Raw genomic sequence first — 27,836 nt, forward strand, 5'->3', positions numbered from 1 at the left:
ATGAATGACATCCATCCGGCTCTATTTTAGTATCCAATCTGTTGCGGCCAATCCCTTCATCGCCTGATCACCGGGCGACGGAGGTCCTGCAGGTGTCGGACGTCCCGCCTACCTGGCGTGCCAATCTGTTGCGGCCAATCCCCTCGTCGCCTGATCGCCGAAAAACGAGCGCCTGCAAAAAGGGAAGTCCACACTGACCGGAGGCGGCTCCGGCGGGGACCCTCCGACGGTCAAGTCAGAGAGGTGACTGGGCAACAGTGAAATGAAGACAGAGAGCTCAATCGAGAGAGAGAGAGAGAGGAGGGAGCAAGCCTGTGGTTTTGAAGTCGAAATAGAGATCCCCTGCACTGTTGCCTTCCCCGATTTATATAGTGGAGCATGGTATGGCGCCGTCATTAATGGCGCGGACAATTGAGGAATTGTCAACTCACTGTAGACTGTCAGAGTCGCCGTAAAAGTGTCATATCGCCGTGGGGCTGTCAAATCACTAGGGTTGACAATGCCCTAGGCGGGATAATACCCTTAGGTGGCAGTGCCGCATGTTGCTGTTAGGACTGACAAGCTCTGGCGGCTGTACGGCGATCGGAGGAGTCGACCGACCCTAGGTCGGTGGCCAGCTGTGTGGCGTCAGGTGGAGATTCGGGCCATTTTGTTGGTCAGCGAGTCTTGCGAGAGTCGGCCATCAGACTCCCCGGTTCAGTCGGTCGGGAGAACAGGAAAAGTATGCCCGACCGACACATCCTCAGTCGGTTAAGGGCTGTTAATTGGCCGGTGATGGCGCCCGCCGATCGATCGGTCGGCTGGACGGCGGTCGGTCCCTCCGGCCGTCGGTCGGTCGGTCCCTCCGGCCGTCGGTCGGTCGGTCGGTGGGTATTCCCCAACACAAGCCAATATGAATATAGATAAAAATTTAAAAATTTGACTAATATCTATATCCGTATTTATATTCGTAAAAAAAAATAGATTTGAATATGGATAGACAACTATCCAATCTATATCTGAATATTCGAGTCTACCTGTAATTTTGTATAATTTTATATATCATTTATTAATTTTTAAACAAAATATACAATCATATAAATATATTATTAACTTGATTTATCATCTATTTAATAATATTTTTTATTTTATAGTCATAGAATTTAATTATCTAATTTATATCCATAATTATATTCATATTTTTAATATCCTAATTGTATCTGTATTCATTTAAAATAAATATTAATATAGATTTTTGTATTCGAATAATAACTGTATTCTTATTTATATTCATCGGTCAAAAGAAATATAGATTTGGATATATCGATATTCAATCTGTATCTGATCTAATTTCAGCCCTGACCTCTCTACAGTATTTTTTTTTTTTTTATTTTGATAATCAAAATCAACTTCTACTCCAATATTGGAGGAAAATTTCTTTGCTTTTGATGGGAATTCTTAGCAAGTTTACCATTCATAATGTTGAGCTTTTATGATCCAAAAGTCGGTAATGCGGATTGAAAGCATCTATTATGAAACAACAACTCTTGTACGATCTTGCTCAATATAAAGAATCATTTAATGCAGAGAGACCAATGAATGCTTGGTAGTTATTTTGAGTAAAAAGCTTTCTACTTATTGACTTCGATGTTGACAATCATTCGAGCATTCAATCTTGATGCGAGTAGACAATGGTTCAGAAAAATACTTGCTGGCTTGGGAGGCCCGTAGAAAATATACTTGCAATACATTTACATTCCTCTCATCTAAAATCCCATTCGCATTGGTTAATTGGGTAAAGAATGCAATAAGTATCATGGCTGGAGCTAGATATTTTCAAGGATGGTCTCCATCTCAATCTATGTTAAGATCATTAGTTTGTCAATTATGTCTTACTTGAGATTCTTTTGGATTCTCCGATAAAACTATTTTACCCATGTAATGTAAAGAAAAATCTAGGAAAACCCAAGTAAGATAAACACTAAACAGAAGAATGTCTATGTAAAATAAACCCTAAACTCATTCTGCAATGTTGAATGCATGTTCTCAATAATATGAATCAAAATGTCTAAATTTAAGTTGTTCAAAACTGTACTAACTCATTGTAAGAATGTCATAATAAACCATAGCTAAAATCAATTTGAATGCATCTTGGTTAGTGGAAATAGAAAACAATGTAGGAAGTGTTAAATTGTGCATCAAGCTTAATTTAGAAATTCATTTATAAAAAAGTGAAGATTGTTTTTCCATATCTTATATAATTAAAGCAATTTACTATGTTTCATGCACTTTCAAACGTTTCTATTGTTGAGGCATCTCTATTTTCAATGCCATTCAATTATTATGTGATTTGAACCAAATCTAATAAAACAAATGAAGTAGGTCCCGATCTAACTCAATTTCATTATCTTAAACACCATCTATCCTAGAATTCTATTAACATACATAAACTCAAGCTACTAGAAAACACATATACCTACAAAATCTAGATTGGATTCCCACCCTAAATTGACCCAAGAATGATTATTCTAGAGTTGCGGAATGAGGCCTGGAATCAACACCAAAGGTCAATCTAAAATCAATCCAAGCTCAATCGGCACATCCGATAAACAATCAGTGCACCCAATTCCACCCTTGATCAATTACTGTCATGACCTAGTTTGCTTGTGAGAACACTATATTAGCATATGAAGATAATTACTCTAGTGCCAAGATAAACTCACCACATTACATGCATTTATCACAGGCAATCCTGGGTAAGTATTCTCACCGTTGGTAACTGCAGCAGGACAAAGTCTTGCCTTTCCTCCATCACCACCGCCCCGACACCGTCATCAAAAAACATTTTTCTTTTGAAATCTCCACCTTAGACTCGCGATTACCACTAGCTCTTGTCATCACGCCAACGCCATCGAACCCGCTCCCCTCCGCCACACTTCCGAACAACTCTTGCACTCCGCTTCTATCTATTCCATCTGGGTTTTAAAAGTCGTGCAAATGAGTGCGTGAATAGTGAATTCCACCTGGCACGGATCTAACGTGGAATTTATATTTTTGCTGCGATGAGGCTTTTACCGTATCTGGCAGAGCCAGGTGGGGCATCATTAGAGGCTCGCACGTCCGTTCCGCGTCGCCACGTGGCGGTATGATATCGTCCGACGTGGCACCGGCGCGGGCGGCGATGTAGCCCGCAGAAGAGAGAGAATGAGAGGAGAGAGAAATAAATAGAGAGAGAAGCAGGGAGCGCGTCCGACCGAAGCTCTTTGTGTTCTGCGTCTCTGACAGCGAGATGAGAAAGGAAAAAAAAAAGAAAAAAAAGGAAAAAAAAAAATAAAAGCTCTCCATTTCGACCCCTCCCTCGCCAACCGAAATCGCGTCTCTCTCAGCTCTCTCTCTCCGTTTCTCTCATTTTTCTCCCTTCCCTCTCCCAGGAAATCACCTCATTCCTCTACCCCGAAGCAATCCCTCTAGATTTCTATAAAAACCCGATCATTGATCGGTTCCGATCGGAACACCGCGGCGGAGGACGAGATCTGGCGTCTCGATCGATCCCAGCCGCGCCGCCATCGTTTTTTTGGCGTTTTGATCGGGTTGTTTCTTGATTAGAGGTGCTGTCTGGAGGTCGAGGAGAAGGAGGAGGGGATCGGGGTCGCTGGATCCGGGGATCGGATCTAGGGTTTGATCGGGAGGGGGTGGGGATTCGTCGGATGAGGACCACATGTTCCAGTCATCGCGGAAAACGATGAAATGGGCCTCATTGCTTAAGGACATCAAAGAGAAGGTTGGCCTCTCCCAGTCCCAATCCCAGCCCTCTGGGTCGTTTGCTTTAGCGCCTGCCGCTGCCGCCGCTGACGGGACATATGAATTTGGAACGCCGGAAGGCTCGCCGACACGATATGGTTTCTTGGGCTCGTCCCCTTCCAGGTCTGTGCTCTCCCTCCCTCCCTATCTCTCTCTATCTCGGTTCAAAGTTCGGACGTATCTTCATTTAGCTGCTTTCGATTGTTAGCCTGTTGATGGCCCCAAGCAAACGTACAATGTCTTATCACCACGAAAGAAGAAGAAAGATCGACTATTTCTGATCCAGCAACTACGAACTACTGGCAAAAAAGGACCTTTTTTGTTTTTGAGGACAAAATTAGATAGGAAATACTGGAATTTACATTTTCAAAAATTCTAAGATTTACAGCTGAAAAACTTCCAACAAGAATCCTTTCAACAGATCAGGGATGCAATGCTTGATCAAACATTTATGTGCATTTTTTAGATTTATTTAATGTTTCTGCTGGCAGATTAAATTGAGAACAATAATTATCCCTTCTTTTTGTGGGGAATTTCAAGGCAACTCCTTCCAATAATATTGGAGACACTATAAGACATGTGACGGCTGGCAGCATAGAATAGATCTTCAAGTACTTATTAACTCAAGCAATTGAATTTCAAATTTCTGGTCAATACTGCAAGGTGTATCAGAAGCAGAGCAGATCGTCCATTGTTGGATTTGTTGCATATATATGAATCCCAATAATTGTGCATGGTGTTGACTGGGAGGTCTAATTTAGAATCAATGAGCCGACCAATCCCTTTTTTTTTTTTGAATAAAGAAAAGGAGAAACAGCCAACCAGGAAAGTGACACTATTACATGTCTGGAGCCTGGAGGTATGACCGGTGTGGTCATGTTTTTAGCAATATGCATGGCTCAGCTGGTGAAGTGCCTTGGTTTTGATTTAAATTTGGTTGGAAATGTTACAACTGAGTGTACTTTCATGAATCGTTTTTTAAAAAATTGAAGGCTCTAAATTGTCAGAGCTAGGAAATTATTACATTAGCAATAGAATGATCTTTGAAGATTTTGGAAACTCAAGCTAGGAAAGGAAGAATAAAAGGCTAATTTCTTGTAGAAATTCGTCAGCTTGTTTGGCTTCCATAAGGTACTTCCTCAATTAGAAATGTATTTGGGGAGTAATATGCTATAAATTCTATAAACATTTAGGGATAAGGGTGTCAATGATTTAGGGACAATATGCCATACTACTGGGTTAGGGTATCAGCGATTTAGGGAGCATATGCCATAGTACCATGCATGGGATGTAGATGCTGCATTTTTTATATCGTGTATTTTGGTAGGCTTACATGTATTGCATCACCACTATTATATATGTATATGTATTGAACCATTTCCCTCATTAGCAAATTGTTTTATTTCCTACTTCATTCAGCTCTTTTCACGAAGTGACATGTTATTAGAGGTCCTTTGGCCTTTTATAACGGTTTGGGGGAGAACATATGCGGCTAGGTCATTAATTGCCCATATTTATTATGAAATATGTATCACATTGCTTCCTTGAGCCATGTGTTTGCTGGGGATCACCAGAATATGGAGATTTGGTCATTTCTGTTGGATTATTGATGAGTCCATGAGATTTTTGTTTATGGAAGAGAGGATAATTTATACATTTTTCATCTTGCAGACACCTTTAAATATTTGGTGATTGTGGGATGCTAGATTTAAATAAATTATTGATATGCCAGCATTGGATCATAATTGCTTTGGTTTGGTTCTTCCTCCATCCCAAATTGGCTTGCCGATCAACCCCCCTTATGGATCTTCTTTTAATTTCTGTCTGATCAAACTGATAGCTGCCTTTTCTCACTGTTCTAAAATGCGGTGTGTAAGGCTGCTTTGTGGCAGGATATGCATATGCTGTCCCCTCACCACACCACATACCCTAATTGCTATGTGTAGTCGGGCCATAGATGGGCCAACAATATGGTTTCCTAGTACTTTATGGACACATGCAGTTCGATGAGAGTCATCCAGCTACATATGCAATGTTCTTATCATTGAATGACCACATATATGGACCTTTTAGCATTGTGTGATCGGATGTATCAACACTTTTATTGAGACCTATACAAATCATGCATGTTCAAGCTAATGGTTGGCTTGGATGTGGGTTTCAAGCCATCGAAGTAAATGTATATTAACAATGTCAATATGTTAATTATGCTATAATTATTGCTATTAAGAATCAAGTACTAAGTATTAAGCATTAATTGCTAGGTGTTATTGTTATCAATGTTGCTATTATTTATAAAAATTATTGCTATGATTATTATCATATTAATACATTATATGTATTTTTTAACATTTAAAATATTGATTGCATATGCACCTGCCTATGGGGCTGCATATTGCATTTGTGCTATGTGGTTCCTTGACTGCCCGCATATGGTGGCCGCTTATTAAAACACTGCCTTTCCTATTTTGTTCCTGTTAGCTTTTTGCAACCTTTGCTCTTTTATTTTTAGCAAATTATATTTTTTGAAGGAAGTGCTATTGATCCCTTGTCCACCCACATACTGTCTTCAACTTCTGAATACCACTGTCTTCTTGTACTTCAGTAAAAGGCACAATTTTTAGTTTGTAAATTTTGGCTTAGTGGAGGATGGGCCTTGGTGTAATGGTAAAGTTGCTCCATTGTGAGCTAGGTGTCATGGGTCTGCAAACGTGAAAACGTCCTTTCTGTATGTGAGGGTAAGGCTGTGTACTTTGACCCTTAGACCCTGTAGTCGTGGGAACCTCGTGCATTGGAATGACCTTATTTTAAACTATGGCAATAAAGCTTCCATATTTAGACATCATAAACAAGTGCAACTGGTTATTTTTTAATAAGTTTTTTATAAGTTACTACTAAACTTGCTTTCTTTAATTATGAGAAACTCTTTCATTTTAGTAGATTCCCTAACTTATGTGGAGATCCAGGACACGACTCTTCATACAACAATGTGGGGATGAATGTTATCAAGTTGATAGGTGCTCAACAGGTTGATTCTACCTCATTTTTTTTTGGCACCTGCTCCTATGCAATTTCTAACATCAGTAGTGCGGTATCCTTCACTCTCAATGGCAATGGCATCTGGTGGTCCTTTCCTCTTGCGGCAATGACTCCTAGGTCCCCATTCTTTTCCCGATGAGCTGTGATTGTTGATCCAAGAACGAAGTGAACAATCTCTCTAACCCTGACTCTAAACAAATATAACCTGCAAACTTTGGCACTCTCACATGATTACTTTTTTAAAACTAATCAAGTCACGGATTGGGCCACCTGATGTATTGAGTTTGACCTAGTCAACTCAAGCAATTATTGGATTGCCTGGAGAATGACTCGATCTATCTATATCCTGACTCTGATCCAAGTCCTGAAGGGTCACAGCCATTATTGACTTTCGTTCAGTAGAACTTGTTTAAGTCAACATCAGAGCCATTTAGGTTTTTGAAGATCATGGAAGCCTGAGGACCTTAAGATATGCTTACTGTATTTTATACCAGTTATTTATGTAATTGATGATAGAATGGTCTGACATTGGTGTCTTACAAAACAAGAGCACAGAGAGCCATAAAGAGTTTTACAAAAGGTGAACAGAATCTTTTTCATGAATCCGTACACAAGAGGAGAAAAAAGCCAAAAATCTGGTACAAGATTTATCCATTATCCCATGATGGTTTATGGATTATAATTTTGTTTAGTCCAACAATCAAATTACAGTACGAATACATTCTACTTATATCTCCTCATTCTTAATCTTTGTTGCTCTTCATAGATATGCCCCCTAGCCTCTCTATCTATTGATTTGGTTCTTGCACAGTCACCCCCTCTGGAAGGCGTTTACCAGTTCTGAGCGCCTATGGGCTATCATCATCCTTATACAACTTCTTACAATATCGGGAAGATGATATTCTTGGTTCAGTTCTAGTCTAGCTAACTGAGGGATAATGGTAGACATTTTTGGTCTTGGACATTCTTTCATAACCTTTGGACCCATTCTCATCTCGGAAATGGTTTATGAAGTTGTTCTTGATGTCACCCAACCTTAAGCATTCCCCTTCTAAATGAGAATGTCAAAATTATGGTGGTTTGCTCCTTGTGTGCGCTTAAAACCATGTGACCAGAAAGGAATTTTTTTCATCCCATAATAGCATCACCTATTATGTCAATGTTTATCTAAAGCCCCTTTTTAACCCATAGTAGCATTAGCTAGAAGTTGGCAGCAAATATAGAGAATTCAGGATTGATATAGCTGACATTGTCTATAGGAGAAGGCTGTCAGGTTTTAACATACCATATTCACTAAATTGTACTCCCAAATTATCAAAGGTTGTCAGGATTGATTCATTAACATCCATCAACATACTTTGCAGATGTGCAATGGCATTAAGGCCAGTGCAATTTTTGACCAACTTTATAGTTGCTTAATTGATTGTAGTGATAAAATGTTATCAAACTGATTATACTCATATGGCTGATGTTGTAGATAGGATATGGTTGTCAGGTTTTAAGGTACAATTTTCACTAGATTATACTCACACGTTATCAAAGCTTCGTTAGCATTCATCAGCATACTTCATTGATGTGCAATAGGATTCAGGCCAATGTAATTTTTAGCCAACTTGCTAGTGTTTTCTGCTTTCAAAGCCATAAAGACTCACATAAAATTTGAAAAGAGTGGCTTGATGGTGGGATTTTTTTTTGCCTCTTTGGAGTTTTTCTTTTCTATTCTTTTATTTCTCTATTTTTTGTCAACCTTTACTCTGTACTTGGAAGATTATACCTCAAACATTATTTTTTTTCATGGGTTAGTTGTTGAATTTCTTTGTGCATGACATCGCATTATTTATGGAGACTTGTTTCTTCTTTTAATAAATGCAGGGGCAAACATGAATTGGAGCTGGACTTTAAGAGGTTCTGGGAAGAATTCCGCTCTTCCAGCTCTGAAAAGGTCTTTTAATACTTGTTCATGTTCTTCTAGTATTATTACTTTAATAGTACTTGTAGTACTTGATATTTGCTACAATGTAGATTCTTATGCTGCAAATTTGTTTTCATGCAGGAGAAAGAAATGGCCTTAAATATGGCAGTAGACATCTTTTGTAGACTAGTTAAGCAGCAGTCTAATGTAGCCCAGTTAGTTACTAAGTATGAACTCACTTCTTCCCTTAGTTGCTGATTCTTAAATTTCCATATTGCCTTGCATGCTGGTATGAACTAATTATGGTGGATGCATATAACTTTGTGGAAGTTTTTATGAAGACATAATTATCTCTTTATACATATATTATTTATCTCGAAACATCTTATACCTCCTATTGAATCTTCCTATGTGTTGGAAAACATAATTTGAAATGATCAATGTTTATGTGATTGTATACATAGAGGCATTTAGGCAATAATAATTTGTTTTCTATGCTGCAAGCAGATCTGAAGGTAGATTTTTGGTTCTTCTATTCATGGTAATGCCAAAGAAATTGTTATCAACAAGGTATACTGGGGCCCTAATTGTAAACCAATGCCAATTATCTGAGAGGTTTTGATCAAAGTTTTACATAATGGACCATAGTAGTCCATAGTGGGCATGTTATAGTACAATACTATACTGGTAGGAAATTGGTATGTTACAGGGGCTTGGTACAATACCCTATCACCACATCGTATGGGTACTATGCAGATTTAGCTTCTTTATGATGTATAGGTATGGTTGTGCACCATACCATGCTGTCCCATCGCAGCGAAATCCAAGTACTGGACATGGTAGTGAAAATATTGCTTTTGATTGCACTTGCAGCCTGTAAATCCAAAAATCATATGTACAAGACCTTCATGCAAAATCTTTAATTAGTAAGCTATAATAGATGGACTGCTTGATAACTGTTGCTGCTATTTATTGACGCATCTTACCTTTTAAATTAACTGCTTAATTCTTTTCTCAAACTATCAAACCGTGCTTATTTTATATTCATGTTGGGCATTATAAGGATCACGGACTCAAGTCTTGGTGGAACATCCCATGGGACACTGTGATGAGGTACTGTCCCAAGCGTCGGTATAGGATCGTCTCATCATCGTCCTAGCATCCTAGTCAGCACTAAGGTACCCACAAAATTTGCTCTACTCATATCCAAACCTGTTTAAAACCCTACTACTTGAACCCATCCAAAATCTGATTAAAAATTTGCCCAAAAATCCCAAATCCACACCATCAGAAAATGGTAAATTTGGGTACCTAAATCTGCCTGATTAATCTTTATTCGAATTGGGTTATTCTGGTCGGATTGGGTACCTGACCTAGAATTATTTTTTAAAAAAAGGAGGGGGATAGAGACCTTTGCATAATGACCTAAATATAACTAATATCAAGTAAAAATCAATAATACATCAAACTTCCGATTCAAACTTGAACAAACAATCATAATCCATAATTCCAACATTAAGTCCATTATTTGCTCTCCCTTCTATGATATATATGTATGTATGTATGTATGAATGATTTTATAAAAAAAATATATAGTATTATATAATCAGGTTTGGGTAGTGCATACTCAAGGGTCAAATTTCAAACATGTCCCAAACCCGAATGGGTTTTAATTTTAAATCCCAAACCGTTCCCAAACTCTTAGGATTTTGCTAAATGGATCCTGTTAGGCTTCGGGACAGGTTTGATACTTGAAAAAACCCACCCGTATACCATCCCGAAGCAGCACGTCTTGGGATGTCCCCTATCCCAAGTGTCAGGACAAGGCAGGATAGTGGCACATCCCATTCAATGGGAAAATTGGGACAGCTCTATGCCATAGGATTTAAAACCTTGATAAAGATTGAGTCGAACAAGGATAATGACCTTGACATCTTTCATCAAATGAGCACTAGAAGGAAAACCACCTCATTGGCTTCTATCCTTATTTGGTGAATACATGGTTTCGTATCTATATGCGAAATGCATGGTGCTAATGCAATAACAGATTTGGTCATTATGTTTGAACAGAACTTTCTTGATGTTGACGTTTTCTATGCACGTGGCAAAAGGTTGCTTCTCCCAGGTGCTCCTACAAGGATGGAGGATGGACTGATAAGGAAATATTTCAAATTTACTGCCTTTATACAGAATCCAGAGAAAGAGGGTATTCCAAAAATTTTCGCTGGCTACCAAGATCCTTTACAATTGCCTCTTCATCAAGGCAAATTTATTTAATTACATGATTCCAAGTAATCCTTTTGAGGTACTGACGGTCATAATGGTTAGTCGCTTGAGAATTTATTAAGATTTTGTGACCATTAGTTACTTGTTTAACTTGATCTTCATTTGAGCAGTTGGCACAAAGGCATGATCTCATGGATCCAATTGTGCCTACTTACGTTGTTGCATACTTTCAGCTCGGTTGCCAATTTGGCTCTTATTGGAGGGAAGCCTGTTGTTGCAACATCTTATTACTTGCATCCTTTTGAATGAAAGGAAAGATCAAACTTTTCTAATTTTTCCTATCCTTCTTAACAATGCTCGTTATCCCTCTAAACTAGTCTTAATATTCCAAAGGTTGGATTGTGGATCTTCTTCAAAATGTGGGCTAGAAATATAACGCATCCCTTTCCTGTGCCGTGATTTGATTGCATGACCACTCAATAAGATGGCCCAATCTAGATGACTACCCTCTTGACATTATTATGACCAAGTGGTTAATCAGAATCTTGGATGCCTCTAAAACATGTCATTCGTTATTTTCATTATGTAAGGCTATGTTTATGATATAAAACTGGAATAGGCAATGCTCTTGTACATGCATATTTTTCAGTTTTGATATATAATTTTGTTGACTTGAAAGTAGCTCGGGATCATTGCCTTGTGGAATATACACAAACAAGTTGACTTGATGCAGACGTACTGTAATGCCCCTCCAAAACCAAGTAGCCATCATGGTGGACACACCTAACTGACATCTAGCCTCAAGATGAAGTTTTGGCTGAATCACAGAAAAACTAGCCCCAAATTCAGTTTCCATTAGTTTCGGTTGGTTTTGGATCAGCTTTGGTGATTTCAGCCTGTTCCAGTTGAATGAAACTGGCGTTAGATGTTCTTTTTACAGCATGATTTTGGTAATACTATTATGTTTGGGTCATCTCTTCATATCTAAATGTACGTAGGCTAGGTAGGGTTCATTGTGGGTCTTTTTTTTTTTTTTGAGTTAAAAGGTGGCTACTTACTGTTGGATGTTAAGTAAAGACTAAGAGAAATGTTACCTTGGAATTGAACATGAATCTTTGTCACCTTTTAGAAGAAAGCAAGGTTTTAAATTCCATGGGACAAAGGTGTCCCGATTTCTCTATGGAACGAGACACCCTGCTATCCCATCCTGTCCCGATAGTAGTCCTGGTCCTATATCTTGATGAATATCCTTTATCTTTCTCCCCTTCATTCCTTTCCTTCTTTCTTTTTTTGTTTCTTCCTTCTTTTCTTTCTTTTCCTCTATCTTTCTTTCTTTCCTTTGCTCTTTCTTTCTTTTTTCTTCTCCTTTCCTTTCTTCTTTTTCATTTTTCTTCTTCTTTCCTTTCATTTTTCCTTTTTTTCATTTTTCCTTCCTTTCCTTCTTTCCTCTTTCTTCTTCTCTCTCTATGTTGATGGGTTTCGGATTTTCTAGCTCGTCTGGGTTCCATTTTCTCACAGAAACGGGACGGGACGGCTGGGACGCCCCTCATCTCGCTGGGACGTAAAACTTTGGAAGAAAGCATTTGGAAGTTTAGTATTACAAAATTCAAGAGAAATATGGTTATTCCTTGATTTTAAAGACTTTTTAGTCTTTCTGCGAGATTTTTAAGGGGCTAAGAGGAGAAAAGGGTTTGTGCAGTATATTGAGAACTTCATTTAGTAGATACGAAATTTTTAATCTTGGATTTGCTAGATGTTAGCTTAAATTTTTAGGCATTTGGATACATGTAAGTGTTGTTATATTCTTCAAACTATACAAATCACAAAGCATATATTGCCAGTTTGTCAAACTGCATAGATGGTCCTAGGCATTGACCTTGCAAAAGGTCTATGCAAAACGCATAGGTAGTGGCAAAGTGGCTGCCTATCCTTTCGCATATGTCATATATGGTTCATAGAAAGCACATGGCCTTCGCGATTTGCATCTTCCGGTTTGGCAAAGAAAGCGAAGGGGAGTGGACAGTGGGTTGAAAGATGCTGCAGAACCGCTTGATTGATCAATCAAGCTATTCCCTAATTGAAGCAAGTTGGAAAGCTTTCAGAGCCTCAGCCCGTTCTGACCAGCAATCACTTGTTTTTCTGAAAGTTGTTCATAAGCTGTACAGAACGTATATTGAAGGCTGTCAACTGCTTAAGTTATGCAATAAGGCTGTCACCTGCTCGTTCTGAGTTTAGTAATTTTTCTATCAACTTATTTATAGTATTTAAAGCTTCTGAGAACATAGTGTTCAAGCATTAGTTAGCTCCTAAGAGAATACCTTATAAACAATTCGATTTTTCTCTCTTAAGGTCAATACTTTTTCGACAATTAAAAGTTGAGTTACTTAGAAGATTTGATGCCATACATAAATCAATCAATAAGGTGCATACTCAAGGCAAAATCGGCACCAAGCCAGCTAGGTTCTTGCCTAGTTGCCAACCTAGGCATTTGGGTGACTGCCTCTTCCAAAGGCCTGCCTCTCTTGAAGCCTGGAAAGCAACAGGAGCCTATGTGGTAGGGTCACCCAAGTGCCTAGGCTGGATCATGCATGTGCCTAGGTGGCTGCCTGTGACAACCTTGATTTGTTGTTACTTGGTGCTTGATGTAATGGCGATCATTATGTTTACTCCGTATTTATTTGTAACTTCATATAATTGCATACGTTTCTATAGATATTTATATGTCTAGATGTTTAATAACTAAATTGCTATCCAACCAATCAAATGTAACATTAATCTCAAACATTTTATAAGTTTTTGATAGATTTTTATGATTATTCATGTTTATAGACTTTCAGTTTGTAAACAATAAAATCATAATTCCAAAGATTATCGATGGTAGAATGTACTCTACTGCAAGGTGATATAGATGTCCTTATTAAGCTTTGCTCTAGCTTTCCTGTTTTCAATATATTTTTTTTCCTATTTTTTGGATGAAACCACCAAATTCAAAACCAAGTTTGCAAACCTAGTTTAGCCTGTTTTGTGCCAAAAAAAAAAAATGTTGTGTTTGTTAATAAAAATAAATCATGCAAACAGAACTTCTTATTCTTCTTCCTCCTTTTTTTTTTGGTAGTCTAGACTATAAAAGCTTGTTTTGTATATCAATCATTTTTTGGTCCTCTAAAATGCACATTGAATTCTTATAAACACATGATACATCATGCACACTTTAGAATATATATTGCCTTTTCTGATAGGCTTGATCAAAGGATGCAAGCTATGACAACTCCAAACCTTGAACCAACAACAACATAATTAGATAAAAAACTATGAAAGAAAACTATGTTTACATATTTGGATATCTAATTACCGTCAAGTGTATTGATATTGCTGAAAATATTTCTACTATGATAGCTTATTAATCTAATGCTATGATACAGATAAAAATTAGCTATTAATAAACCACTATTCTGACTTTATATATGATATGAAGAAGACCTCATTTTAATATTATTGGATGTTCTGATATTCTGAACCATTATATATGTGCCAAAAGTAATTTAACCTCAATGTTTGTTTGGCTATTAACTAGAAATATGCTCGTTGAGCTCTTCTTTTGAGAAGGATTCTAATCTTTTGTTCTGGTTAATATTGCAATCTCTCTGCTCAATTCTACTGGACAATATGTTTACTTTAAAATCTTTTGTTGCCTTGGACCATTATCATTGCCATAATTACCTTAATTATTTTTATTAGTTGGGTGATCTTTCATCCTCAGAATCTTATTCACATATTTTGAACACAGCCATGGGATCTTGTTACGCTGACAGAGATGATTAGCAGATTGAAGAGAAAGTCTTTTATTAAATTAGGCATAATTGCATAAGCAATCCAGACCTAAATTTTTGAAATAATGAATTAGTTCTTAAAAGCAAACTTATAATGAAGAAAGTAATTACTTTTACTTATTTAAAGTCAGTTTACAAGTTGAATAAGGTTAACAAACTCAACTTTTTATACAAATTACAAGCTGGCACCAACATCGTGCTTAGTTTGAAATTTGACAGGAAAATTCCCATTATACAAAATTTGGTGCAGGACGAAAACTTCCAATGAAATTTATTTTCCTGTCATTCAGTAACCATTAAGTTTGCAATGAGATGATGCTCTCTAAACTCACAATTTTGATGACAGGTTAGTTGAAGCACACATTTTTTCTTTTGTTGTTGGAAGGGCCTTTGTAACAGATGTGGAGAAGTTGAGAATCTATGGCAAAGGAAGATCTTTGCATGTCAAAGATGTTATCAGTTTCTTTTCAGAAACAAAGGTCTTTCCTCCTGCCAACTTCTGGTCCAATGCATTTTCCAAACATTCTTGAACTTTTTATAATGATAAAGGGTCTGTGCTTACATAAGTTTTTGCCTATCTGCAGGATGGTATCAGCCCTGGTTCAAATTTATTGTTTGCAGTAGAAATTTTGGTGACAGGGGTATATCCTTATGTTTTTTTATTAATTTAAAGTTTTTTGTAAATTTTTTATTGGTTTACTTCTCAGTCAATGTTGGCTTATATTCTGCTTCATTATATTGCTTATTTAATCATTTTCATTAATTTCAAAATGAGCAGTGTTTTAAGAAGCAGACTATGCCTTTGCATTTGTGCAATAGGGGCTGGGCTGTATAGTGAGACACCAGGAACCTATATAGTATATAAGCCCAAGTTGCTTGCATATGCAGCCTAGGCACACAAATTTGATGACAATGCCTTGTTTTTGATGAGTCACTTCTTTTAGAAAAAGTTTGACTTTCAAGTTCCTTTTTGAATATTTTTTTTTTTTTATTGAAATGAGTACTTCAGACCTAGTTATAAGTCATGAATCCTTGTTGCTTGTTTTTGATTGTCCATTTTTTGACAAATCATAAATTTGTTTGTGGTGTTATACCTGAAATTTGGGCATAGTTTGTAGGGAAATTTTGTTATTTTTTTAAGCTTAATGTGCCATACTACATTAAAATTGACTCAAAAAATTTCAGAGTGTATATTCAAATTTTTTTTCTAATATATTTTTGGTTTCTGATTTTTCAGATAATTTCATTTATATTTTTGAATTTCATTAATTTTAAATATTTCTAAAATACCAAGGTATCTACATATACACCCACATACTGCAGTTACACTGCTGTATTTCGACCACCGCACACCATAACTGCTTTTCAGAATCTTGAAAAAGCAAAGTAAATAAAAATAATATTCTCCTAAAATCTTTCAGTTTTTTGTTTTGGGTATGGAAGTACGATATTAAGTCTCTTTGGGAGCATAAAATAGGTTTTCTGAACTTGCAGCAGCTTCCTTATAGTAAAAGGAGAAATACATCCTGATGTATTTAAACAGATATTTTGACTCAAGTGATAATTGACTTAAGTGACATGGGTTTCATTAGGCCCAACTGCACTGCAATTCATGTGGGGCTTCATTATTGTGTTTGAATATGCAGTTAGCACTCTGATGTTCTTGATGTTTGCTTTGAATTTCTCTTTAGAATGTTTTAGTCAAATGATACGTGCAGCGATCTGCAACTTTTGAGGACACATTCTGCATACCTAAACACAACTGCATGAATGTCACATGGGCATGGTCATGTCAAACCACAGTCTGGGTTGTATTGGTGCCTTTGACTTCTCTCATATGTAGAGCAAATATTCTGAGGACTATTCAAGAATTATCGGTTTACCAAACAAAACTTTAAATATGAATCAAGTGAGCTGATGATTAACAATTTGGGAAATATCTTTAGGTGTTTATTAGCTGTTGTTGCTTTATAACCGGTGGCAGCTCCAATGTAGTTTCAACTTATATCCCGATAATTGTCTGAAAAGTGATGAGTGTAAATATAACATTAATTTACTTCTTGTTTTATTTTTGTCTCAAAGGTGATGAGTGTAAATGCAATGTTGATTTGCTTCCCGTTTTATTTTCTTTCTGCACTATATTAGAAATCTGAAGATCTCTTTATCATTTTTGATATTTTATTTTCCTGTTTGGAATGTAGTCCAAGTGACTTGTATTTGTGGTTTGACTGGTGGAAATCTCAAGGAGAAAAGAAGATGGTCCAGTTGGTTGATGTATTAAAAATTGTCTTATCTTTTGGCACAAGTTACCATTAAAATACAGTCACAGGGAACCCATTAATTGCACGAGCACTACGTCCCGTGTACAAGCACACAAACGAGGCAAAATGAATTTTAAATTAATATTGCATTCATTTTTGATCCACAGCCAATTGATAGGCAACCTCTGTTGGATTCTGGCATCCTATGCTGTCTTATTCATATCCTCAATGCTCTTCTGAACCCTGATCAGTCCAATCAAAGACAATCTGGAGTTGGCCTAGAAGAATCAAATTCAAGTGAAAAGAGTATGGATGGTGATGCTGCACGAGTGCGGCGGCTTGAGGTAGCATTATCTTTGTGGTCATTTGAACTCAAATTCTACTGATTTGCTCTTCAAAGTTATATTGACTAGAATTTACCATGTAGATGCATGTGCACACATCCATGGTTGTGATGCTATCAGAAAGTCCTTTCGAAAAAAATCGAGCAAGCAATTTTTTTGGTTCTCCATGGTTCTGTAGAATCAGGTTGTACAAAGTGGAGGATTTATTCGTCATTTCAATTTGAGAAACCAATCTTTTTTTTATGTAGTATATTTTTTATATGTTAAATGGATATTGACAATAGCGTTTATTAGATGAAAGGACTCTGTTTTGATTTCTGAGATAAAGATTATTAAAAATTATGGTAGGCCTGGGCCCATGCAAAATACATTTGAGTATGTTAGATGGTAGGATGCGGCGGCACGCCATTCTTTTTTTCTTGTGTTGGTTGAGTATGTTAGATGGTTGTTATAGATATTTTTTGAAATTTTATCTCGTGCAAGTTTGATTCAATTTTTAGTTATAGAGTAATTGTCTACTAGTTTGATCTGCTAGCTGAAGTTGCTTTCTGGTGCATTGAATGAGAATTACTGCTAATGCTCGCTGGTCCAGGTCTTTGCTTTTTGATTTTTCTCCACTGAAGGTCAATCCAACAGCTATACGCTTTTCTTCATCACTCCAATCACATATTTCTGGAAATAGAGGTTTACCTCAATGGAAAGGTGTTAGGACTTAGGTCCATTTTGAGGTGATTGATATTCATATTTGAAAGTTGTCCACTACATTGGCATGTATGTGCGTTGATATTTCTCAAAGCCTAAATTGTTGGTTGTTATCCTTCCGCATACAAATAATCGGTTCGTATTAAATGAAGTTGGGGGTCTTGTGTATGTTATCCAATAGAAAATTGCTACTATATTGGGACTTGTATCTGTTCCATTTTTGTTGTTTCATTATTTTCTTTTGTCATCTTTGTTTTCTGAGTATTTTATTTGGATTTAAAAGTTTTTTCCCTTTCTAGGGTGCTTGCAAATGCTAACCTAGCGAAAGTTGATTTATATGCACTTTGCCCCTTAATTGGTCAGTTGGGTTCTACTTAAGATGTGGCATCTTAGAAATAGGTCTTACATGGTGACATGATTATGGTTCTTAGGCATTCATATGCATGTGCATGCATGGACACACACACACAGAGAGAGAGAGAGAGAGAGAGAGAGAGAGAGAGATGCAAGCTTGTATTCCCAAATCTGATTGGTGCAAAATATGTGGGTGGGTCTTTGATTGAAATTTGAAGCATCAGTCATGATCTACATCATCTAAAATTCCAGCAAAGTAGAAGTTCAATATTTGGGATGTTCCTCACCTGTTGCAAATATGTGGTGGGTCTTTCATCAAAATTTGAGGCATCGGTCAAGATTTATATTGTCTAAAATTTTGAAAAACTAAAAGTTCAATTTTTGGGCTGTTCCTTACCTATTGGATAGTATCATGGTGAGGTACATTATTTATTCAATTTATTGTTAAGAAGTTTGTATTCAGATCTTCGGTTGACATGTGATTTAAAATATTAGATCTTGATCAGCTATTTGGATTTTCACTTTTTGTGGCAAACCTTGCATTTTGTCAACTTAGCACTAATGGTACTATCTGTTTAGTTTCAATTTGATGCATACGCAAGAAAAATGGATTTAAGTGCTAGTGGTATGTGGTGCGTTGGCCTATGGCCAGCATGACATGTGAAATGTGCTGTGCTGACATGTAACATGTTGGAACGACAATATGCATGGTGCTGGCATTTAAGTTTGGTTTATGATTTTTTTTTAAAAATTGATGTTTTAAACATCTTTCTAGTCAAGCATAGCTTCATCCATGAAGAAAATTTCTTCAACCCCTATATGTTGTCATAAATCAAAGATATTTTTATATATGCATGTTGACTGCCATGCAGTGTGGCTTTAAGCTAACATGACATCTGAACAATGTTCTAATATTAATTTAATGACAACTATTGATAAAAGTTGATAGTAATCATTCATAAAATTTTGGATGAAAGAAATTTGGGACTACGATATGACTTTTTTATTGGAACTCTGGATATTGGCAACATTTGGATATAAGAAAATTTATGATTTTGCGATATTAGAAATTCTGTAGCATTTAAAAGTTGTTATTTTTGATCCAAACCTAAAAATCCAAACCTTAAAAGGTCTTGAATTTGTTCTTGAATTGGAAAGTTGACCTTATGCTTTTATGGAGTTCAAGATCTTGACTATTTTTGTTGAATTCAAATGGAATTTGTTCCTTATTTGCATGTAAGTCTCGGAGGGTGGTCCCTTCTTAATTTCGAGAAATTTTTGTGAAGTGGACGTCGACTTCACTTAATTTTTCAACATAAAAAACCTTCTTTTTTTTAAATTTTCAAACCCTTAATTTTCAAACCTTTGCTGACTTCACTTAAAATTCTCAAAATTAAAAAGGGCCCTCCCTTTGGGAATCTTGTCTCGAACAAAATTGGGGAACTAAAGGTGAAGGCCTCCTTCGACCCTTCGTGTGGCTCCCGGCCCTCCACGGGCCTTCACTGGCAATCCGCCACCCTCCCTCTCCCTCCCCCCTCCTCCCTCTCTCTCTTTTCCTCTCTTTCCTTCTTCTTCTCCTTCTTCTCCTTTGCTGGTTTCTGGATTTCATTGTTGGAACCATCTCGGTCCGCCATTGGTACATTTTGGTACATCCCAAAGCTAGTGGTTCAAAATGGTTCCATCTTCCTTGAATAATATCCTCTTCAATCTTTCCTTATCCTAAATACTAAAAATAATCACTCTTAGGAACTTCATGATCCTCAATTATCACCCCACCTTCATCTTTATTTCTATTTTTACTAAAACTACATTCCATATATTCCATCATGGTCCTACTTAACCTAAAATTCTTAGATTTTAATACACATCTTCATAATTCTAATTGACGATTAACTCCGACTTTAGTTTCATCCACTAAGACTATATCAATAGCAAATAGTATGCATCAAGGAATATCGTCTTGACTCTAGAATATGCCCTAGCAAGCTCATCCATAACTAGCGTAAAAAAGGAAGAACTTAGAGCAGATCCTTGATGTAAAATTGTTGTGATTGGAAACTCACTAGTATTACTACTAGTAGTTCTCACACTATTCACTGCTCCATTTTGCATGCCCTTAATCATATTAATATGCCTAATGAATACTCATTTCTTTTCTAACACTCACTATAAGACTTCTTTAGGGATCTATCATATGCTTACACTAAATCATTAAAAGTTATAGGAAGATCATTTCTTTTTTCTCGATATTTCTCATTAACTTCTGAAGAAGAAAATAGCTTCCAAGCTAACCTTTACTCTAATCTGGCATCTCTTTCCTTGTTTCTATCTTCAAAATTGTGAGATCCATTCACCCTTTTCAAAACCTATATTTTATTTCCCCAAATGCCCACCTAAATCTCTTGCAATAAGTATCTTTTCTTCAGTAGGAATCTTTTGAAATGTTATGATGATCAATAATGATCGATAATGTATATTGTTTTATGAGTGATAAACCTCTGAGTCCAGATTTCCATATGAGTTCTGATCAAGCTAAATATTATCATTCTGCATACTATAGGATATTAATGTGATTGACTTAAGCTGTAGACTGTTGATTGATCACAATCTGGTTTGATTAAGAAGTTCAAAATGTCTCTTTGATGAAATTTAACTTGGAGTGACATTTTTGTAGTTGCCACCTCTTTTAAACTAGTGACATATACTTTGATAAAGCTGTCACCATAGTGATGTAGATATGGTTGAGTTTTATAGTCAACACTCTGAAATGTGAAGCATATGTATCCTAATCAATTGTAACATCACCCACCATCCAGACAATATCAATTTAACTTGCCGTGGGACAAAGACAAACTTTTTGTGGCTAGAATAATAACTACTATTGTGACTATTTTAATATTTATCTCATGGACATGAGAAGGAACTCTTTTTCTTCTTGTCAGTGGAATTTGCTGGCCTTCACACTTCAGGAAGCTGTGTTTGGTCAGTTGATTTAAATATCACAAATGTTGATGATAGTAGTTTTCTGGTCATAGATAAATATATTGTGATGTGCTTAGTCCCTTAGATGAAACTGCATTGTTGGGTTTAGTTAGCTTCACAAAATCAACAATAGTAGGAACTTGGTGATTTGGTGCCAACAAATTATATGTGATGGCATCACTCTTAGTTTTCCTTGTTTCTGTTTAGTTCTGGTGACATTGCTTATTATGTAGGGCCGAGCATATCAAGCAGATTGATGACTTTTTCAGGCATCTCAGAACTGCTGATATTTTGAGAACTGGATTTCAGTCGGTGTCCTTGAATTTCAATGTTTCTTTAGCTGCTAGTGGAGGGTTTAAGTTTTTATGATTAACCAATGTGGGGACACTTACGTGAAGATTGTCTTAGTTAATATACCAGGGGCAGTGACAACTAGCTAAGCGCTGTCATGTTGTGATAAACCTTCTTGGGAAAAAAATATCATAAGAACTCTTAAATGGGTTGTGAAATTTGTATAGATGATGTAGCAATTTATGGTGCCATGAAATTGGGTGTGACATATATGTTCCCATACACTCTTCTTGTACAACCTGGATTGGAAGAAAAATATGTGACACTGCCTGGACATGTGCTATATTTGAGAGAATTTGTGAAAGAAAAGCTTGAAAATGGGCTGTAAGTCTGTAACTATTTATTTTGCCAGAGACTTAAATTTCAGTACATTGAGGACACTCTAATTTGAGCACCTTGCCTCCATTCTGCCTGTTTCTTCAAAGATGTAAATCTTGCTCCTCCAGGTTGAAATAACCTAATTTATCCTATCCATCTAGCAAGATGGCTGTTTGTACTGTTCTAAGTTTCTGGCATTTGACAGTCACAGAACACTGTGCTAACTGCCTTCACATAATTAATGCCCTATTGCTATATTTTCAAGTCTTACTAACATGAAAATATTCTCTGCAAATTTATCTTTACATTTGCAATTGCACCCTGATTTGGTTCTATTGGAATCATGTATGTCAGTCTCCATTTCTTTCACATTCACTAACAAGGATCTGCATGTACACCTAATCTTTGTATACACAGTTCCGATATTATGTGGGTTTGACTAACTTTTGATATTTGCTTTCCATGCAGATTGAGGGAAGCATAGTGCATATTATGAAGGCATTAGCAAGCCATTCTTCAGCTGCTCCGAGTTTGATAGAGGATGACTCACTTCAGCTTCTGTTTCATATGGTTGCAAATGGTTCTTTGAATGTATTTGCTCAGTTTAAAGAGGGCCTTATTCCTTTGCATACCATTCAACTTCATCGACATGCTATGCAGGTTTTTTTGTTTCACACATATTTAATAGCAACTTCTTTGAATTTGACAAGAAACTTGAATCACATCTCAAATTTTCTAATGCATTTCCTTTGATTTTAATACAGATACTTAGTCTCCTTCTTGTCAATGACAATGGAAGCACAGCAAAATATATACACAAACATCATCTGGTGTGTTTCTTTCCTTTTGACTTTCCAATCATTGCACTGTATGCTAAATGAGTGGCTTTAAATAATAAGTATTATTATGTTATATAGATAGTAACATAACTTTAAGCCTACGCTTATACAGCATCTTTTTGCTTTACACATCCTATGCAAGCTGAGGTCATGACTTTCAAGATTGTCATAAGCTGCCATCTAAGCACCAAGTCGGTCCTGCCTAGGTGCCAGGAAACCGCCTAGGCACCTGGCACTTTCTAAGCTGCTAGGTGGATGGCTGCTGGCTACCTGTCAGATGTTTTATTACTTGGCAGACACCTATTCTAAATCTATTGAACACTTTAAATTTCAGCCATCTTCCTGCATATTTTATGAAGTGTATCTACTGTTTGGTAATTTGTGCTACATTAAGTCTTGGAGGGTGAATATGAAACCACTTAAAGACTTCCATACTTTTAACTTTTAAGATTGCAACCTCCAACTTGTGTCTTCCCTCATCTTATAGAATGACAGGCTTCCATTATGCAGGCCTCTCATAATCTAAACCCTCCTCTCCAACATGAGTGGTGGATCTAGGGCAGTGAACAAGAGAGAGTGGGGAGGCCATAGGTTACAATGATTATATTTGTCATAATTTGATTATACAAATCTGGTATACCTTGAGGAATTTTTAACTCCAGTGGCCCACATGACTGCCTAGGTATTCTACCTAGGCATTTAAGCAGGGCCACATCCTAGGACCACCAAGGCATTTTGACAGCACTGATGATTTTCAATAACCAGTAAACGTAAAGAAATTTTAATATATACAGAAGTTATATCATGTAAAAACCACAATTCATGCATACAAGGTCATGTATGCAATTTTGTGTTGTTAAACTTATTTTGTCCTGATGCTGTAATTACTCTTTTTTTTTAATTACATAATTTAGCATTTTTGACACTTTTGAGGTGTAGATACCATTAGACTATCTGATCTGTTATCAAATTTCTATCAATTGTTTTTAAAAATCAGCTGCTTGAGAAAAGGTGATTGAGCCATATCTTTAACTGGCAAGCTGGATTCTAGATATATAGATGTCCATGTTATGGATCAAAGTATAATCCACGGAGGTTTGATAACTTTCCAACACTATTTGATGCCAATCCAAGGTTCGGTATCTTGGTACCGGACCCTATATTGGTATGGCGGTACTATTCTATTACAGTATCAGTATGCAATATAGTATGAGACTGTGAGGTGTAGATTGTCGGTATGGTATTGGGTTTGCATACCAGTTTGGTACCACTACAGTACGGTATCATCCAGTCAGTATGGTATGGTACTGACCAGTATCTGAGACTTTGTGCCAATCCTTTGTAAATTGGTGCTGATCAATTGGGAGAAAAGAAATCTGCTTTGTTATCTAGACAGCTGTTGCTTATGTGATTTGGCAGCTTTCCTCCAAGACTCCACTTATCTTAATAAGGTTTAGATGAATAATTTAGAAGTTAGAAGGCAAGGTAGGATTTTTTTTTTTTTGGTTGGGGGGGGGGTGCTTATTTCATTGTTGAGCACAGATTACAAGCCAAAGAGCCAAATGGTCACATACTTTTAACTAATGAAACAATAGCATTAGTGCTTTGGTTTTCTGCATTGATCAGGGAGAAGAGTTTTCTTTTCTGCATCAGTCAGATCTGAGGAACCAACATGAAACAGATGGAAACCATATAATGTTAACTTGCAAGGACAGGATCATGGTTGATCAATGGTATAAACAAGGACACATGTATATTATCAATTTATCAATTGTACAATTTCCCATACAATTATAAACTTCCAAATCCAGGTTAAGAAATTGAGCATAATATAATTTACCTATGGTTGTTTGAAAATTACCCTTTCATAATGCTTATTTATGTGTCACATGGGGAAGTTAAATGCCATTGCAGTGAGAATGTAAAATATCAATTTATAGCACTGGACTAATAATTGATTAAATTTTCGGTCAAGCTTGTGTACATGAAACCCTTTCGTAACATACTTTACCAATGGTTGTTTGAAAATAACCCTTTCATAACACTTGTTTATGTGTCTCATGGGGAAGCTAACGGCCATTGTAGCGGGAACTTCAAATATTAGTTTGTGGTGCTGGACTTGTGATTGATTAATTTTTTGGTCAAGCCTTTGTATATCAAATTTTAGATCTACATAGCAGTGTTGGACATGTGAATCCATGTGGTTTGTTCGATAGGAGCATCTGACTAAAGATTGAGCAATGCTAAACTAACATGATTGCAGATGAATAACTCCAGAAAGTCTTGGTTAGCAGCCCAGTATTTTTGCTTATAGGGGGCCTGCCACCCAGGCATGTGACTATTCACCCCATAATAAGAACTCATCATGATTGATGTTAGAAGCCTGTATCTATAAAAAGTGGGATTATATGTCTCAGCATTGCAGAAAGTGGAGTAGGATGTGCTAGACACACACACACACACACAGAGAAAGAGAGAGAGAGAGAGAGAGAGAGAGAGGCGGCGGTTCCATATCCCAGAACCGTTGCCAATGATAGGCCACTACTAAGCTTAAGAAAGAAAATTAGGGGAGTCTGGCTACAATAGCCTCGCCCATTATGTAAGACCGGTATGCTCTTGCTAACTTTTCGGTGATCTAGGAATATATGTATCCAACTAGACTATTAGTTAAATTGTTACCTAAATTGTAAGTTGGTAAAAGAATGAACCAACCCCCAAAAGAAATAACTGTCTTTGGAGTGCAATCCCGTAGTCACAAATTTGGCATTTCAGAATAATTCGATTGGGTTCAGAACTTTGGGATTCAGAAAAAACTGGTAAATTCAGAAAATTTTGAGAAATATAAAATAAAAAAATAAGTATAAATACCCATGCATGCAGTTATTTAAGAATTTTTATTTGGTTAATTTCTATCCCAATGAAAAAAATGAAAAAATGTGTAAGAGTTTTAGGATTTTTTTTTTTCGTATTCACATTGTGGGAAATAAAGAGTGCTAAACAGTTTGAATATGCAAGGGAATAATTTAATGATGTAAAGCAGAAAGGGAACATTTTGTTGCAGATGAGGAGAGAGGCATGGAGCAAGCCAATGGATGGTGGGGTCCATCTGTTTACTTTCCTATTAGTGTATTTATGTTTTCCTCAAACTCCATCCCATCCACCTGCTTGTTTTATTTATTTTCATCCTTCCTAAGGCTCTGCCATGTCTAACTATCTGTATTCCATGCACCTTTAATAAACAATGATGCCCAAATCATCTGCTGTTATGTGATTTATTCACATGATTTTTATGAATATTTGACGACCAATTCATGAACAGCGGCAAAAAAAAACGAGCTGTTCAGGTAGTATGAAAATCACAAATAATTCATGACTTTTTTTGAAAAATATGGTGAGTATTGTGACCATGCTTGATACTACATTCCCTGCATAATTCCTCTATTTCTTCTAGTGTTGGTAGTTCAACACTAGTCAAATTCTGGTCCCATAGAAAGTTTCCATCACTTTCTTGCAAATTTGCATTATTGATTAATCTTGTATACTGATGCATTAAATTTTTGGCTAAGTTGTAGACTAACAATTCCTTAATCCGATTCTATGCCACTATCTAGCCTCCCATTAAAATTATTGCCATAAAAATGTGGTTATTGGTCTGAGAAAAATACCAGAAGACCTGTAATTTGAATTTTCTTTTTGGTAATCTAATTTAAGCTTATGTTGATTTCTAGTACTTTCATCACATTGAACCATGCCCCTCAAACGCTTGGTTACCTGTTCTACTCCCATCCTTTATCTGGTTGAGTTAAAAATAGTACCATGAGATGTGAGGACCTGTACAGGCATGTGTTTAATCTTACATTAGTTGTGCACCAGCAAGATTGTGGGCACTTAAATAAGACATCCTCAAATAATACCTTTTGTCTAGTCTTTTTGAGTGAGATTCTAGGTTATTACAAGTGGTATCAAAGTGAACTTGACCCGTGTCCCATGTTGACAGGGGGGGCAGCCAGACAGGCCCTTTTGGGGCCAACCACGGACTGGTCACGGTATCTATGCTTTGTTTGTGAGTGTGTTTGAGATTGGACCATTAGCATGGGAAGGATTCCAAGGCTTAAATTGGTGGAGTATGTGAGGACCCATGCAGGTTTAGTCTCACATTGATTGTGCGGGAGATCTTGGGTATTTATACAAGTCCAAGGAACTGAATTACTGCATTCTGGCTAGTCCTTTTGGGTGAGGTTCTAGGTTATTACTTATTACACTGGAGGATGCATGAGGAGACAAAAAATTAATTTGGAGGTATTGTCAGGAGGTATAAAAATTCAAAGAGATGCTGACAAAAGAGCATTGTATCTAAGGGTTAGTTAATGTGGCAGTGGCTTAAATAACAAGGGTGGAACTTGTATGGGTTTGGAAAAAGCTAATTCTGTCTATGGATATAGCCATGGAGTATGATTCATAAAACCGACCAAATAATTGGGATAGGAGCTGTTTGTTATGATTGTAGTTGTGTTACAAAACAATAGGCACTATTCTCAGGTACCTAGAACTTAAAAAAAAATTGTTGTCGTGGATCATCCTTTTATCTAATGGTTTTTATTAATATTTTCTGATGAGGGTTGTTTGAATTGGGAGGAAGTAGATTGCCTTGTATGCTGATTTTTTTTTTAAAAATAACCTATTTGCTTCTATACATCTCGTCCTGTTTTTTTATCAATCTTCTATGCTGCCTTCTTTTCTATTTTTCCCATCTTATCAGGTGGTTTACTGATCTTTTGTTTAGATAAAAGTCCTTCTAATGGCTGTGAAAGATTTCGATTCTGAGAAAGGTGATTCTGCTTACACCATGGGCATAGTAGATTTACTACTTGAATGCGTCGAACTGTCATACAGACCTG

General features: G+C 36.7%; 1 protein-coding gene across 1 annotated transcript in view; it reads left to right on the top strand.

Moving 5' to 3' along the window:
• The first annotated feature begins 3,338 nt into the window (after window positions 1-3,338).
• The window catches only part of LOC105042201 (protein SPIRRIG), a 40,373-nt gene continuing 15,875 nt past the window's right edge, over window positions 3,339-27,836 (top strand). Inside the window, exons 1-9 of the mRNA XM_010919321.3 lie at window positions 3,339-3,903; window positions 8,692-8,761; window positions 8,873-8,958; window positions 15,134-15,266; window positions 15,372-15,428; window positions 17,216-17,392; window positions 22,568-22,759; window positions 22,864-22,929; window positions 27,722-27,836. Coding sequence (XP_010917623.1) covers window positions 3,698-3,903; window positions 8,692-8,761; window positions 8,873-8,958; window positions 15,134-15,266; window positions 15,372-15,428; window positions 17,216-17,392; window positions 22,568-22,759; window positions 22,864-22,929; window positions 27,722-27,836 — 1,102 coding nt within the window. The 5' untranslated portion in view covers window positions 3,339-3,697. The remainder of the gene's footprint in view (window positions 3,904-8,691; window positions 8,762-8,872; window positions 8,959-15,133; window positions 15,267-15,371; window positions 15,429-17,215; window positions 17,393-22,567; window positions 22,760-22,863; window positions 22,930-27,721) is intronic.

This window comes from Elaeis guineensis, chromosome 3, assembly GCF_000442705.2.
Source record: "Elaeis guineensis isolate ETL-2024a chromosome 3, EG11, whole genome shotgun sequence".
Classification (NCBI taxonomy): Eukaryota; Viridiplantae; Streptophyta; class Magnoliopsida; order Arecales; family Arecaceae; genus Elaeis; species Elaeis guineensis.